Source organism: Equus asinus, chromosome 13 (assembly GCF_041296235.1).
Source record: "Equus asinus isolate D_3611 breed Donkey chromosome 13, EquAss-T2T_v2, whole genome shotgun sequence".
NCBI lineage: Eukaryota > Metazoa > Chordata > Mammalia > Perissodactyla > Equidae > Equus > Equus asinus.
In genome coordinates, this window is record NC_091802.1 from 56,404,560 (window position 1) to 56,420,688 (window position 16,129).

General features: G+C 44.7%; 1 protein-coding gene across 7 annotated transcripts in view; it reads right to left on the bottom strand.

Moving 5' to 3' along the window:
- Positions 1-16,129, bottom strand: part of RNF157 (ring finger protein 157) — a 71,829-nt gene that overhangs the window by 19,907 nt on the left and 35,793 nt on the right. For all 7 annotated transcript variants that reach the window (XM_070483663.1, XM_070483664.1, XM_014839891.3 and 4 more), the window contains 6 exons: positions 6,425-6,513; positions 2,271-2,417; positions 1,803-1,920; positions 1,301-1,367; positions 986-1,029; positions 357-404 (listed from right to left, as the gene is read on the bottom strand). In XM_070483663.1, coding sequence (XP_070339764.1) covers positions 357-404; positions 986-1,029; positions 1,301-1,367; positions 1,803-1,920; positions 2,271-2,417; positions 6,425-6,513 — 513 coding nt within the window. The remainder of the gene's footprint in view (positions 1-356; positions 405-985; positions 1,030-1,300; positions 1,368-1,802; positions 1,921-2,270; positions 2,418-6,424; positions 6,514-16,129) is intronic.

Here is a 16,129-nt window from a genome sequence, read left to right on the forward strand (position 1 = left end):
GTTTCTCACCCTGGCATTTTAAATAAAAAGAGTTCTTAAACTTAATGTCAGGAGACAAATCTTGTCCTTTCATTTCTCAAGTCCTTTGCTGAGATAATGGCTGCCTCAACACCAACAATTCTGGAACAAAAAAGACACCAAAAATCAGTACTCCTTTAGGCCACCCAAGTAGTTTCTAACACACAAAAGCACGCCCTTCTTTTCTTTTCTTCTTTGATTAAAAACAAGGGGGTGGGAGGGAAAGAAGAGTGCTTAGCAAAAGAATTAAAAAAACCCACAACAACAAAAAAAGAGAGAGCGAAAGTAAGAAAGAAAGAAGGGGGGACGCCAACAGTCCTTGGCTCTCAAATACTTACGACTTGTTTCTGTTTGAGGGGCTTGACACAGAAAGTTCCATCCGTGTGCTGGAATGAAAACATGACAGTTATGACAAGGCAGGAGGGCAATAAGGCACCAAATTTTTTTTTTTTTTTTTTTTGCTGAGGAAGATTTGCCCTGAGCTAACATCTGTGCAAATCTTCCTCTATTTTGTATGTGGGTCTCCACCACAGCATGGCTGCCAATGAGTGGTGTAGGTCTATGCCCGAGAACCAAACTCAGGCTGCAGAAGTGGAGTGCACAAACTTAACCACTAGGCCACAGGGCCGGCCCCAGATGTTCTTTTGTTACTTCTCTCAATTATGTGTGTTTTTGGACACCCACTGTGTGGGCTTACAGACTCCTAACACTGGAGGGGTCTTCCAAGAACCTAGCCCAACCCTTCCATTTTAAGAAGAAAAAATGAGGTCTAAGGGTTGAAGGCCATGCAGCACAGTGGTGGCAGAGCTGGAATTAGAGCCCAGTGCAGCCCCCGTGGGTGCTCCTTCCCAGCCAGACCCTTCTGCTGGGCTCAGACAGCCAGAAAACAGGGATGCCATGTGTCCTCACATGAAAGAAAGAGTTAAACATCATAAAAATGTGAGGCCCTCTTAAGTCGCTCACTTACCTTTTCAAAAGTGCCCAGCAGTACATGGCAATGGCCAAAATACTCTGAAAGAAATAAAGGCACATGGAAGAAGAGGAAGAAAGCCAACCAATACACCTCGACCCGCCGACCGTCCCCAAGTCCCCGAGATCTAGCAAACCATAGTTCTTGCTTTCACTAGAAGGGCCCATTATGGGACCCGAGGAGCTTGGGAATATGAGTGCAGGGGATGCAGAAACTGTCTGCCTGATACCCACAGAAGAGGCATGTTGTTCCCAGGCCCATGTGCCACAAAAGGGCAGTGTGTGCAGCAAGAGAAGACGGAAAGCGCCATACCGTCTCCTTCATCCACCACAGCGTGGACCACTAACGGATAAACTTCTCTGTCCAGATCGAAGCCAAGCTGAAGCGAAAGAAAAGAGAAGGAGAAGAAGAGGACTCAGCACTCTCATCAGAAAAGGAAATGTCAGGAAGGATTAACCTCATCTCTGACGCTCCTTCATCAACCTCGTAACCACCTAAGTCTGTTTAATCGAGGACCACCAGTTTCTTTTTTAAAAGTCTCACAGATGTAAAGCCCTCTAACCTGCAGGTTCTTTTCTCTGAACGTGACTTTCTCAAAATATCCTAGGCTAATGGGCTACTTTGGAATAGAAAAATGAGTGAGGTTAGGTGGATCAAAGTTACAAAACTGAAGGTGAGCGTGACCTTCGAGAGCCTGGGCGGTCCCTCTGCTGCCCGGGGTCCTAAGTAGCTCCCAGGCCCTTCTGGGTCTACGTGACGGACCTGCCCTGCATTTCGTCCCAGCAACCTGTCACCTCCACCAGAGGCAGCTCACCTCCTCCTCCGCCCACTCGGAGGGGTCCACGGTGTGGGAGGGCAGGCAGAACTGCTGGCACACGCCTCGCTTGTAGTGCACCGTCTCCGACTGTAGGCTGTTGTCTTTGGGGATGTAGCTATTGATCAAAGCGGGCAGCAAAGCAAAGGTCAGTATCTAGCCCAGACGAGCTTGGGAATGTCATTAAGCTTATCTATTCAACCGGCACATCCACAGAAAGGTAGCTTAATGGATTTCTAACAGCATATTGAGGACCTGAAGGGCTACGCTGCCATCTGCCGCTGTACAAAGATAGCACAATTTGAAGGGAAAAGGTGAAAAAGTCGGGCTCTGCAGAAGAAGACCCAGATTCAGGAACCAGATCCCACTGGGTTGTAGAAAAAGAATGCTTTCCTCCAGGTGAGCATGTAAGGCATGAACCCTAACCTATCTGGGAAGGGAGCGGCCCACCTAGTCTCTTGCTCTTACCTGGCAATACCATTCTGGAACTCTTCAGTGGCCTGATAATAGATGGTGATGGCCACACGAGCGTCAGTGTCAAAGGTGAACTCCACGTTGTAGTGGACTTTGGCTCTGCTGGCCTCTTCTCCGGGGGCCTTCACTTCCTCAGCGCATCTAGCAAACCACGACAACTCAGCATTTTGGGGGGAGCAAATCAATATTTTAAAATTTATCTTTTTTTAATATACTGTGGAATTCCCTCCATGACCATCCCCGTAGGCCCACATCTTCATTCTGAATGATGGCAGAGACCTTCCTTACCACCACGGCTGGGCACGTGGGTTATTTCTGATATGTCACAGTGCTACACTCAACATCCTCATGCATTTGCCAGACTTTTTTGGGGTAGTTTTAATTCTAATCACAGTTGCTAACCCCATAGTTCAAATCAGCTTGTCACAAAAATCAGCAGCCCCGCTCCTTCCCTGTCCACCTCTGCAGAGGAGACCGCCTTTACCTGTTTCTCTGTCATTCTGGCGTTTACCTATGTGTGTCAAAATATCACGCTCAGGTCACTACTTCCTGGTTTTTCAGTTTTAGGCATTATCTATGGACTTCTTACTTTGGAAATACCCATTCCTTTCTCTCTCTTCACTCTGCCCCATACAGGTGCTCCCCCGCCCCCTGAGTCTCTTATTATATGACTTTGATAGTTCAGCACATGAGCGTCTATATTACTGTGATTATATCAGCATTTTCACAGCTTAGCCACAGAGTAATCTGCGATTATTTTTCTTTTCCTGCAAAGTTTTTTCTTATAGTCTGTGCTCATTTTGTTTATTTCACTTACTTCGTTTTCTATGTACTAACCACGAATTCAAACCCAAGCCCTCTGCTGGCTGAATAAATCTCTCGACGTTCAGATGCACCAGGTGTCCTATTTATTTCGTCTTCCTGCGGAGGTGCCTTCTGGAGCCTCTGACCTGCTCCACCTGAGCCCTGGGCCCTCGGTACCTGCCCACAGCCGCCCCCTGGCATCTCCCTCCACCGTCACCCTGATCAGTCCCTTTGGCCTCTCCTGGAGAACAGCATGCTTCCTGCCTCTCCCGGCTACCTCTTTCTCGGGTTACACTCTCATTGTAGTGGAGCGACTTCCCCAGCTCCCTGAAAATGGGTGTGTTGAAGGGATAAACTTCTCCAGAGATTTTATCCCACACTCACACTTCACTGACAGCCTGGCTGAGTAAAGAATTCGAGGCTGTAAATACTTTTAAACAGCCACTCCAAAGCCTTGCTGCATTATCTTTCAGCTTCCAGGGCCTTTCTCAAGGAGTAAGAAGCTATTCCCATCGCTGATGCTCTTTTCCTTTGCTGCAGACTCTCCTCTTTATCATCCACTGTGCTGGGCACTCGGTGGTCCTTTCAGTTTAGAGACTCCGACATTATGTATGTCATTGATGATTTCCTTCCTTCTAGAATCTCTTCTCTCTTTCTAGAACCATTAGTTGGATGTTGGACCCTCCAAACTGGTGCTCTATTCGTCACATCTTTCCTCTTTTATTTTCCATAACTCTGCCTTTTTGCACCACTTTCTAGAGTATTTCAACTTTTCTTCCTACATTCTACTGATTTTTTTTCATTTCTGCTACCATGTTTTTAATTTCTAAGAGCGTTTTTTGTTCCCTGAACTCTCCGTGTCATTGCGTCATGAAATAAGAAGACAATATCTTCTCTATGTCTCTGAGGCTACAAATCAAGTTTTCCTCTTCCTGCATAGTTTTTATTTCCACTTAGCTATTTTTTTCCTGTTTGTTTTGCCACTGTCTTTCATAATATAGGCGTTCCTCAAAAGTCTTTGGTTGTCTGCTCATATTTAAGAAATATACGATCCCTGATGGAACTCTGGGTGCATAGCGGGGCTTGGGGACCCTAGGCTTCCCTGGGGCCCCTCTGGGTCTGTTGAGGAACCTCCAATGCCAGTCTCTTTGGTCTTCCCATCTGGGCGGGTCTGATTCCCCAGAGAGTAGTTTTCCTCTCTTCTGACAAAGGCCTGGCTGCCAGCATTCCGGGAGCAGCACAGGGGCAGGCTGGAGGACTCAGAATCCCGTGTGCCTAAATTCACTGAACCCCCTGGTTCAGTACTGAGTCCAGCCCTTAGCTGTATTTGGGCCCCCCAAATCCAGAGGGGCTCTCAAAGCCCTGAACGTTTCCAGGCAGAATCACCCGCCAGCCTTCTGCCGGGTATGGGAAGGGCGGTTCTGGCTGTGCAGTATGAGGGAGGAGAGCTGACTACCTCATAGGCAGACTTCCCACCACCTCTCCTCAGTTTTGCCTTCCGCCCCAATGTCCGGAGGTACCTGCACTGCCAGTGCCTGGGCCCGCTGGGGATACACAGCATAAGTGGGCTGATTCTCAGCTTTTCCTTCTCCTCACTCAGGATTCTGATCTTTGGGTTTACTCAGTTATTTAACATTCACCATCTGTTTCCAGCCTCTAAGATTTTGTTGCTGTTGCTCATTCTCCCAGTTCTTGTGGATTTATGCTTTGTAAAAATACTCTTATTATTATTTAGATGGGTTTTGAGAAGAAGCAAAAATAGTTCCATCTCCATTTTTACTTGAAAATGTGAGAATCAAAATTTACTCTATTCCCATAATCTCAGAAAAACAAAACAAAAACACCTTTCACCTTAACATTTATTGAACACCAGGTGTTTTCCCTTGCATTATCTCATTAATTTTGACAACAGCCATGAAAGGCAAGGTTTATTATCGCCATTTTACAGATGAGAAGCCTGAAGCTCAGAGACTTATTCACAGAGCATCCGTGGCGCTGGGAAGCTCACTGGTCTTCTGCTTCCGAGCCGGCTTCTCTCAGCACATCACGGCTGCTTCACTTAGCCTAGAGCTGCAGCCAGGCTGCCGCAGGGGCCGGGATCTCACAACGGCTCAGGCCCTAGAACCCGACTCCATCAAACACGTGAGCAGGTTGTATGTGATGAGAGAAACAGACGGACAGAGGAGCTGACAGCTGGCAGGCTCCTGAGGCCACATTCGCCTCAGTCTGTAGAAATCCTCCGCAGAGGGTGAATGCCCAGCTGAAGACTGTGCCGCAGCAAACGGGTGCCCTTTCTGGCTCCCTTGTCCCCGGAGTTGACCCAGGGGTGAGGAGTAGCTGGGGAAGCGGTTGAAAATTTCAGGGACAAATAAAATATAAAAAATTGAGAGAGACAGAAAATAGATAAGTGGCTGCTTAGGCCAGGAAGAGGGTTTTGGGGGAAATGGGGAGTGATGTCTAATGAGTGTGGGGTTTCTTTTAGGGGTGATGAAAATGTCCTAAAATTTGGTAGCAGTGATATTGAACAACTCTGAATAACTAAAAACCACTGAAGTGTACACTTTAAATGTGTGAATTGTATGTGAATTATATCTCAATAAAGGTGTTGTACTAAAAAAATGATCAGAGAGAAATAAACTTCCTAATGTTAGTAAGGCTGATCTATACAAGCATAAAATGGTCTCTGAGTCATCCAGCTTGTTCATCCAGAAGAACTGGGGACCCCTCATTTGCCCTGACCAAATCTGTCTCCCCAGGGAACCAGTGAGCCTTAGCAGACAGACACGCCTCCTGGAGGGCAGCACCGGTTCACAAAGCACACTGTCTCGGGGACAACACAAACAAGGCAAATGTCGGTGATAATTAATATTGATGACAACGATGGAACGACAAACCCAGGACACTCTGAGCTCCTCAGAGGAAGGGCATATGAGGTTAAGAATAAATTAAAAATATAAATATAAGCAATAAAATAAGGACTTCATATTCCAAGTTCAGATATCCCAGTTTTACATAGGCTTGTTGAGGTATCTGCAAAATTCACGTTTTCCCTCAATAATTCTTCTTTTTAAAAAAAACTCATAAAATAGGGATAATAACAACAGCTTGCCAGAAAGTCAAAGTTCTTCATACAGTCTAGCACAGCTCTGACCAGTGGAGATGCGGAGAGACCTCCTCTCTGCGGAGAGGTGCTGCCGGCTGGGCCAGAGCAGCTCCCGTCCTGGTGGCCGGAGTCTCGGGCTCGGTCCGGCAGGAACTAGTCCGCCAGGGTCTCCGGGGAGGTGGCTGCCCTGCACGAAGGAGGGCACCTGCACCTGCCCAGCCCGGCCCAGCCAGGGACTTACTTGACGAGTCTTAGCGTGTCCTTTCGAATGTTGATCAGGCTTCTCAGAGTCTTCACTGGTTCTTGGGGAGGTGGGGCAGCATAAGGAAACTGTGTCAGAAAAAGAAGAGAAGGAGGTGTGTTTATAAAGACCCCTGACTGTCCCTCACTGGCCACGGCTTCCTGGCCGACGAGAGCAGCCTTCCGTGGTGAGGTGGGAAGGCGCCACTCTCCTGAGCCAGGATGCCGAGATCCGACCCATCAAGTGAACGTGCTCAAGGTCACAGCTCGTGGTAGAACTGGGATTCCATTTGGCGTCAAAAGAGCTGGATTTATCTGCTTTTTCCATTCTATGAAGCTTAGTTGAGTCAGCATTCAAAATGGGGAGAACTAATAAAAACGCCTCCTGAAGTTCCAGATGCCAAAGGACACACTGTGGTCGAGTTAATCACAAAAGGCTTTTCCGTCTGACCTCAGACGACAGGGAGCCAGAGCTGCAAGGTTTTTCCTTCAGTGAAGCCCCACGGTGTCTTAGGAATTTAGGAACTGCAAATAAAAGAGAACCCCATCACGTGCACAGAGCCGAGGCCTGCCAACACAGAAGAACAAAGGTTCCCCGCAGCTGATCATAGAAAGCAGGGCTTTTAAAATGTTAGCCAAGGGCTCTTTCGGGGTCGTCAAAGGTTTACGGTTTGTCCATCATTTGCCTTACACTTCCACTCTCTTTCCCATTGAGACTGAAGATTTGGAGATAGGAGTTGATGATAATGAGGAGATAAGAAGAGGAAAACAGTAAAACACGTAATTGGGAATTGCTTTCAGAAGAGGAAGAATGATTTAAAATGTTCCCAGGAGTGTTCTAATGTTATTTTGGCAATAAACATTTTTTACATATAATTCACAGAAAACCTACTAGTCTTTGTAGCTTTGCCAAACTGTGGTACTCCGAGCTCTAGAAGCATCTGCCTCCTAGCGCTGGGATCCTGACACAGGACAGCGCACTATACTCCACCTGCGCCTTCAGAGATTTTTGCTGAATGTGGTTCTTTAACTTGGGGAACATAATTTAAACTGTGGTACGTCTGACTTTATGTGCTCACTGTGAGAGCTGATAACTCACGTGTATGGATGTGATGCTTAAGAAAACACACTCAATCTAAATTATGCACATTCAGATTACCCACTGTGTATTACACAGCAACGTTTTACTTTTTCATTGATACATTAAACATATCTTCTTTTTTTCCCAAGATTTCATTTTTCCTTCTTCTCCCCAAAGCTCCTGGTACATAGTTCTATATTTCTAGTTGTGGGTCCTCCTAGTAGTGGCGTGTGGGACGCCACCTCGGCATGGCCTGACGAGCGTTGCCATGTCCGCGCCCGGTATCCAAACTGGTAAAACCCTGGGCCAGTGAAGTGGAGTGCGCGAACTTAACCACTCAGCCATGGGGCCGGCCCCTGTTCTTTTAAAATATACACGTTTGGTTTTTCTAATTACAAAGCAATCCGTGTTCAAGCAGGAAACGTGGAAAACACAAAAAAGTACAAAATCAGCCATAATTTCATCACTCAGCAATGCCAAAGTTAACACCGCAGCATGTGTCTTTCCAGATAGGCACCCGTCCGTCCGTCCGTCCGTCCGTCCATCCATCCGTCCGTCCATCCATCCGTCCATCCGTCCGTCCGTCCGTCCATCCATCCGTCCGTCCGTCCGTCCGTCCGTCCATCCGTCCGTCCGTCCATCCATCCGTCCATCCATCCGTCCGTCCATCCGTCCGTCCATCCGTCCGTCCGTCCATCCGTCCGTCCGTCCGTCCGTCTACCTACCTCTCTATCTGTACAAACTATACAGACTACACTATAGTCTCCTTTTCACGTAGAAGGGCCTGGTAAACAATTTTTAAAGTTTATAACTTGACAGCATGACTACACACATTAGAAATAGTAGCATACTTTATTTAATCAATTCCATATTGTTCGATGTTTTAAGTTGGTTTTACTTTTTTCTTTGCTGGTATAAATGCTGTAGAGGATGCCCGGTCCCTCATTTCTGCATGCTTGTTTGATTATTTCCTTAGGACCAATTCCTAGAAGTGGAATTACTGGATCAAAGAGTAAGCATATTTTTAAGACTTTTAAAAATATTTTGCCAAATTGTTCTCCAGAAAGCTGATTCCAATTTTACTCTCCTCCTAGCAGCGTATCAGGAGGGTTTTAGGCAGGAAAGCTGGAGTTCTAGTTCAGATCGCATCTGGGGCCCAGAATCCACCCCCACTTTCCTAGGCTGTCACACTAAAGGAATTTAAAACAATTTTAAAATAAGCTTAAGCAAAAAGTAATTAGTCAGGAAAATCTGACACAAATGCTAGTCTATGCTAAAGCCAAAATAAATGACTTTGGGATTAAAATTTTTTTCTGGAGTAGCAAAGTTAATCATATTCATTTGCACGGGTCCTTGGGAGTTGTCCATAACTCCTACCTGAGCTAAAAAAAAAAAAAGACAAGACAGGTTCTTCTTTTACTCTTTGCCCCTTCTCCCCCATACCTCCCCAAAAAAAGAAAAACAAAAGGAGAGGAAAAAAACAAGTAGTGTTCTTCCATTTTGAACGTTACATTTGACAATAACTGGCAATGAAGCCCAGGTAACCAGCTCTCAGGGCAAGGTTTCGGTGGGATCAATTGTTTTTATGAGAACTATCCTTTGCAGTGTAATAAATCCACTCCTACAGTTTTGTTCTCCCTCCTTGCCCCCCAAAAAGAAAAGAGAACAATTGGAAATCTGTTTAGGAGAACCTAATCCTTTCTCGGCTCCTACCTACCAAAGCTTCTGTCTCGGGGGCCTTTCTTTCACCCAATCAGAGTCTACAGGCAACACTCAGTGCTAGGCCTAAGGAGATACTTCAAGTGGAAAGATAAGGTCCTGCTTTTCCAGGAAGCGACATTCTAAGGCAGACGACGTAGTTACACAAGTACTGTAAGATTACACAGAGAGAAATGCCACAAAAAGGGCAAATGTAAAGGATGTTATCACTTCTGGCTGAGGGAATCAGGAAGGCTTCATGGCGGAGGTGGTATTTGATCTGGGATCTTGATGGATAAATGTAATCTGTAAGTTCAGAGATGACAGGAAGACAGAGAGAACAGCAGGAACAGAGGCAAATTGAAGAAAATATCTCTCGGCTCCTAGAGTCGTCTCCCCTCCCTCTCTAAACCAGCTTAGCCCATCATGACTCTTGAAGCTTATTTGTGATCTTCACTTTTAAAACGATCATTTATTGAGTGCTTACTATGTGCCAGGCACTGTGCTAAGCTCTTTACACACATTGCTTACTTATCCTTGGAACAATCCTGTGAGACAGAGATGGTTGTTCTCTTTTTGTAGATAATAAAGTTGAGGTATTAAGAGGTTCAAGTTTTAGCGAGCAGAATTGAGGTCTGAACACATTCTATCTCCACCTTTCCCTAAGATGCTCCTGGATACAGCTCCTTAATCCAGAGATGATTAAAGCATTAAAGTACTAGTTATTAAAAGGTCTGGAAACACAACCCTATGTCTTTGCTCGTTCTTTTTTCTTATCACGACATTGATGAACTTTTCTGCTTGCCTACAGCATCCTACAGCATCGCCTTAATACACGCACCATCACTGAGTTATATTTAAAGCAAAAGAAGTACCTTATTTCAACTCACAACCAGACACTTCATTCATATGCCTACACGTAAGGGTGACACGAAAGCTAAGTAATGTCTTCGTGGGACTGAGGGAGACAAAGCTCAGGACAGACTTGGGGCTGAGCATGTCCCTGAGGTAGCCGCTGCCCAGTCCATGGTGCTCAGAGTGGCTCCAGCAACTGTCTTCTCAGTTCACACCACAGAGCTTCTGCGTGCCTTCCTGTGGTCCTGGAGCCGTAGTTTTCTCAGCCCTCTGTCTACTGAGTTAGGGAGCGAGCGGTGACAAGGAAGACCAGATAGAGTCTTTTTCTCTTGGATGCAAGCGCACAACTAGGTCAGTAAACGGGAAGAAGTGGCCTTTTCTATCTTGTACACAACATGCCACTTGGCCCACAGATGAAGGAAGATAGCCAAGCCTTCTGCAAGGCATATCCTGACTACTTGCCTCAAGCTTCCCGTTCCTCAGACATCAGCCTGATGGATACCTAGATGCAGCTTCTAGAATTCTATTTCACTTTCCATAACGAAGATACGCTTTACGTAAAGACTAGCGAACAAAGAACAAAATGTGGTCTACGCATGTGTTCACAGACCAAACCTCATGGGTCAGTACCTTTACGACAGAGAATTAAGGCTCAGGTTCCTCCAGTCTATTCATCTAAGCAGAAAATGCTGCCCAAAGAAGGCCCTCTCAGTGGGGTAAAATGTGGGTAACTTGCAATTACAGCTTGGCCACTGCCCATCCATGGAAAAGGAGAACGTAGGGAAACGTTTACTGAGTACCTACTGTGTGCCAGGCATCACGCTGGGAACATTTTTTCATTTTACTTTGTTCTTTTTCATTTTCCTTTATTTAATTATGGTAAAATACATACAACACAAAATTTATCACCTTAACCATTTTTAAGCACACAGTTTGGTGGCATTAAGCACATTCATTCACGTGTCGTGTGTCCATGACCACCACCTAGCTTCAGTTTAGATACATTCTTATTTAATATTCTCAACACTAACACATGTGTCTGCCAGGCCCATCAGATTGTAAGCTCCTGGAGGACAGTCTGATATGCAGAGGAACTAAGAAATATGTTGGTTGACTGAATAAAAGAAAAATGTCAGTATTAACATTCCCATTTTGCAGATAAAAGAACTGAGACACAAAAGATTCCTGTAATTATTGAGGGTCCCAGAGCGAATGAGTGGCAGGACCAGCATCTGAACCCAGAACCAGCATTTGAATCCAAAAGTCATGCTCTTTCTATTGCAGCTGTCCCGCCTACTGCAGAAGTCTCTGCGTTACTCTGCTCCCAGGAGTGTTCCAGGAACCTGAGCAGAGTGTGGCTGGTCCGACAGCTAAACAATTCCTGTTCAGGTTCTGGAAGCTAGTCGAAACTCTCTGGATTATACTCTTAGGCTTAGGCAGCAGTACATACAAAAGCATACCTAACGCCACACTCCTTTTAAGTGTTAACAGGAGAATCTAAGTTCTTCTCGGAGAGAAGGTCTCTTGGACCACAGCAGGACAAAATCCTTTTGTCTATAAGATCTAACAGCGCCTGCAGAAGACACAAATGCACACTCAGGGTGTGATGATGTCAGAGGACACTGCTGGCAGCTGCAGCAGACGCAGTGGGCATGTCAGTTCCTGTCCACCTTCTACCCAAGATGCTCAATCCGTGTTACTGATAGCTACTTCTAACGCACAGTGGCTTCCCCTCTAAATTATTTTCAAAGAACAGAGACATTCACCCATTCGTTCAACACCCTCACTGCGCCCTGAGTGCTGTGCTAGGCCCGGGTTCAGTGACGGACCAAGCACACTTCTCTGAGTTCTGTCTGTCAGGGGCCCAGAACCAGGACAGAGCCCACATCTGGTGCACTGCACCCAAGTATGCACCCTCCCAGGACTGGCCTGCTTGTGTTTGTGCTGAAACAAGCCCATATCTCAGAATAATTTAAATCCCAAACACCTCCAGCCCAGGAGCACAGCACCGCCTCAGGCAGAGGAGTGGGCCCCAGGGGGCTGCCAATCAAGGCCCTGGGTGAATACTGAGCGAGCCCCTCTTTAGCCTTGCATCCTGGTGTTCATCGATTTCCTTTGCAAAGCGCCACCTGGTGACCAAATGCGGAACTGCCAGTTTAAATGGAACGGAAGCGCCCACTGATTGTGTGTGTGTGTACACACAGATACATACATGTCAGCATATACATATATATACAGATACATATATACCCCCATGACTGCACTCACATTTTTGTTGTAGAAAATATAGTCACAGTGCATATGAGATAATAGGATATGTTACTTCAGTTGTAAATTACTGGGTAATTTTCAGTAATCTGTAAAGAGGATTATAATCCATTCATAAAAATAAATAATTAACATTAATAAAAAGTTTTTCTAAAAGTACATAATTTGCTAACATTTGCTGTTAGATTCAGGCCTCATCATATGTACACAGCATCCCAGACTCGGCTACTTAGGAGCTCCTTCAAGTTGGCCCCATGGCCTTTTGACACGCTCATCGCTTTTGGGCACTTTCTGGCACCACAAGATATTCCAGGTTCATCTTGCGTTCTTCCTGTCCTCTCTCTAGAATTGATCATGTCTCCAAGGAGCCCTGGTTCCGTCTTAGAGAAGTCTGCCTTATATAGTCATTTAGTCACTAAGCTTTTACTGACGAACATTTGGTCTGTTTCCAGTTTTTACTATTACAAACAAGGATGCAATGAACATTCCCTGAAAGGAAGCTTAATAGGAAAAAAAAGGGAAGTAAAAGAAAAACAAATTAGGGGCCGGCCCTGTGGCCGAGTGGTTAAGTTCGCGTGCTCTGCTGTGGCAGCCCAGGGTTTCGCTGGTTCAGATCCTGGATGTGGACATGGCGCCGCTCATCAGGCCATTCTGAGGTGGTGTCCCACATGCCACAACTAGAAGGACCTGCAACTAAGATATACAACTATGTACCAGGGGGATTTGGGGAGATAAAGCAGAAAAAAAAAAAAAAGATTGGCAACAGTTGTTAGCTCAGGTGCCAATCTTTAAAAAAAAAAGAAAAAGAAAAATTAATATGCACACACGCAGTTTTCACTTACGAGAAAAAAAAGTTTCAAATGTGAAAAATCTGCTTCCAAAGAGAAAGGAAATTATTTTAGACAATTTATAATTAAAATAAAAAAGCACTCAGTTTATACATTAGCAGACATAATACTTGTGCCAAAGAATCAAATAATAGTTACTATGGAAACCAACATCTGGGGTCATATGAATAACTCGTTTACAGCCTGACATAAACCCTTTCTTTTATAGATTTTAGGGCTTTTATATTTAAATTTCAGTTCTTTTTTATTTGATGCCTGGTTATTTTCTCAGCTTTCTCAACTTCCTCTCTTGTCAGATACGCAGTGTGTCCAAGACTCACCAGCAGCTATTTTTAGACGGGTGATGCTTTAGAACATTTTCTCAGATCAGTGTCAAGGCAGAGCAGTTTAGTCTCTGTTTGAAGCCTGCAAAATGAATACAAATTTGCCTATTGAACCAGCTGCAGCCCTGAGACAGACTGTATTGTGCCCGCTGTAGACCAGAACGTCAATGAGCTATATTTACAGCGGTAAAACCCCTTTTCACTAATTTTCCATCCAATCCTCGCGGGGAGTCCATCACCAGTGTAGAAAGACTGATGATCGTGAAACTGACAAGATGTGAAAAGACATACTTTTCACTCAAATCAAAGACGTAAGGGAGACACCAAGAGGGGGTCACAAGATGACCTCAACACAAAGATGCTCTGTGTTCAGGTTTGGTCACCAGAGGAATCGACCCAAGAAGGCGGTCTATAGTCTGTTAACTCCTCTGCTGGGTCCTCTGGCAGAGAGCACACAGGACCAATGTCCTGGCTATGTGTCACCACATCCAGTGTCGACCTTTCCCAAAATTAAACCTAGTATGAGTATGCCCAATTAACCACTTCTCTCTGTTCACCCTAACAGGAGATAAGAAGAGCATGAAAAATCTACTGCATTGTACAATTGCACAGACCTCAGTTAATGACCATCGCAGACCCATTTTCTCCCTCTTCTTATGGGTTGGGCCGTGACTCATATGGTTTGGGGGTACCGAGACCAGGTAACACATCCAGGGCCACTCTGACATCAAATGCACCTATAGGGCTACGTGTACTGCTCTGACGATAAATGAAACCTACTCCACTTCTGGTTCCCCACTGATAAAAGGCCCTCACCAAGATACAGGCCCCTCCTAGCAGGAAAAAGCTACCTTGTCCTTCTAAAATAATAGTGTCTTCCCGAAGACGAGCTGTTTTTAGATACAAAGGATTTTGTCTAACATCAGCTAATTTTAAGAAGAGTTAAAAGGAAAAAAGAAGAGCTTTTAGTAAAGCAGACACAGTCATCTTTTTCCTCTAGCAAGTTGGTAAATAATGACTAATGGTCAGAGAAACCCCTCCTTTCAGACAAGCACCCCATTCTAGATGCCTGACTTCCAGATTTCATCTGGTCAGGAGACTTATAACCCAGCTCACAAATAAGAATCCACTTTTAAGCAACAGATTTTGAGATGCCTGAAACTGTACGTAAAGAATGTGCCCAGAGAGGCAAGCACCAGTATCAGTCGAAATAGGTATTGAAAAATATTTTTAAAAAATATTTTTTTTTCCCCAAAGAAGCATATGAATGTTCTAATGCCACTAAGTGTTAGTTTTCTGGTCATTTTTAAACAGAGGCATTTTCAACATGTCAGCTCCTAAGAAGGGCAAGTGGACCAAACTTCCCTGTTCCATATTTCAGAAACAAAAAACTGTAAGCTGGTCTTCAAGTTGAAAAACTCCAAGCTGTCCTGTGCCCCCACTGAAGCATATTGATCCTAAAACCATCTATGTAAGATGCAAGATCAGTGACGAGAGTCGTCAAATCTCCATCTCTCATATTCCAGAAAATAGGCTCAGAAGTCTACTACACTAGTAATCCCAGCTTTGGCTTAAGAAAAGAATAATAGTATGAAATACAGAAATAGTTAAGTTTATAAGCCAATCAAATACAGAATCCTAAGCCGGAGTAAGGCCTGTTACTTCGGCTACATATTTGCAGATACAGCCCTAGGAAGAAGGCTATTACTCTGATCAGTAACCCTAATGAGACTTTACTTTCTTCAGCTAATCATTAAATACAGAAACACAATATAATTAGAACAAAACAGCATAAAATATAAACCTATGGCATATGTCTGATAGTTTTAATTTCTAAATTATTAATATTAAGATCTGTATTCTGTAGCTGATTTAACACAGTGACGTTTGCTCCATTTCGCCCTGCTGAGCTGCCCAAAGATGGGAGCGCCCTGATCATTCTGCAGTCACCTTCGAAGGCAAGGTTATATACGCCATTGAACTACTTTCTTCGGCTTATACAAAAGTCTAAGCTCATTTAAATACCATATATAATGAAAGCTAGAGCTAGAAGTATAACTACTATGTTCTAGATGGTGAATCTCAGAGATAAAATACAAACATCCACAACCAATCATGTTCAGAGGCCAACTCCAAGGTTAACTTACGTCACTGGCTCCTCTCTCCTCCTGTGTTCCATCCCCATCCCTTCCTTGGCCTCCTAACTGAGATCTCTGCATCTCTGCATGTCTGTCACCCATCACCTCTCAGTCGATTCTTTCAATCTCCACCCCGGGAGCCACATCCTTCAACGCTTCTGATTTTCCTCTTCTCAGCAACCACTTCTCTATGGCTCTTCCTCTTTTACTGATTTCCTGGAGGCTATGAGACCCTGGGCTTCTGATCATTTTTCAGGGCTTGTCAGAGGTGATTCCAGTTTGTCAAGAATAAGTAGGAGTCCTAGCATTAACTGTAAGCTTTCTAGGACTAAAAATAGCCAAGTTCCAAGTTTAAACATGGTACAAAGCAAAGATGGTGCAACAGATCATAATTCCCCAAGAAGCAATACATGGTCGTATCTCCTAACATCCTTAGTCTGGCTCCTAGGTTTATAATTCTCAGCCTGGCCATTAATACAAGATTCTTTAATCACT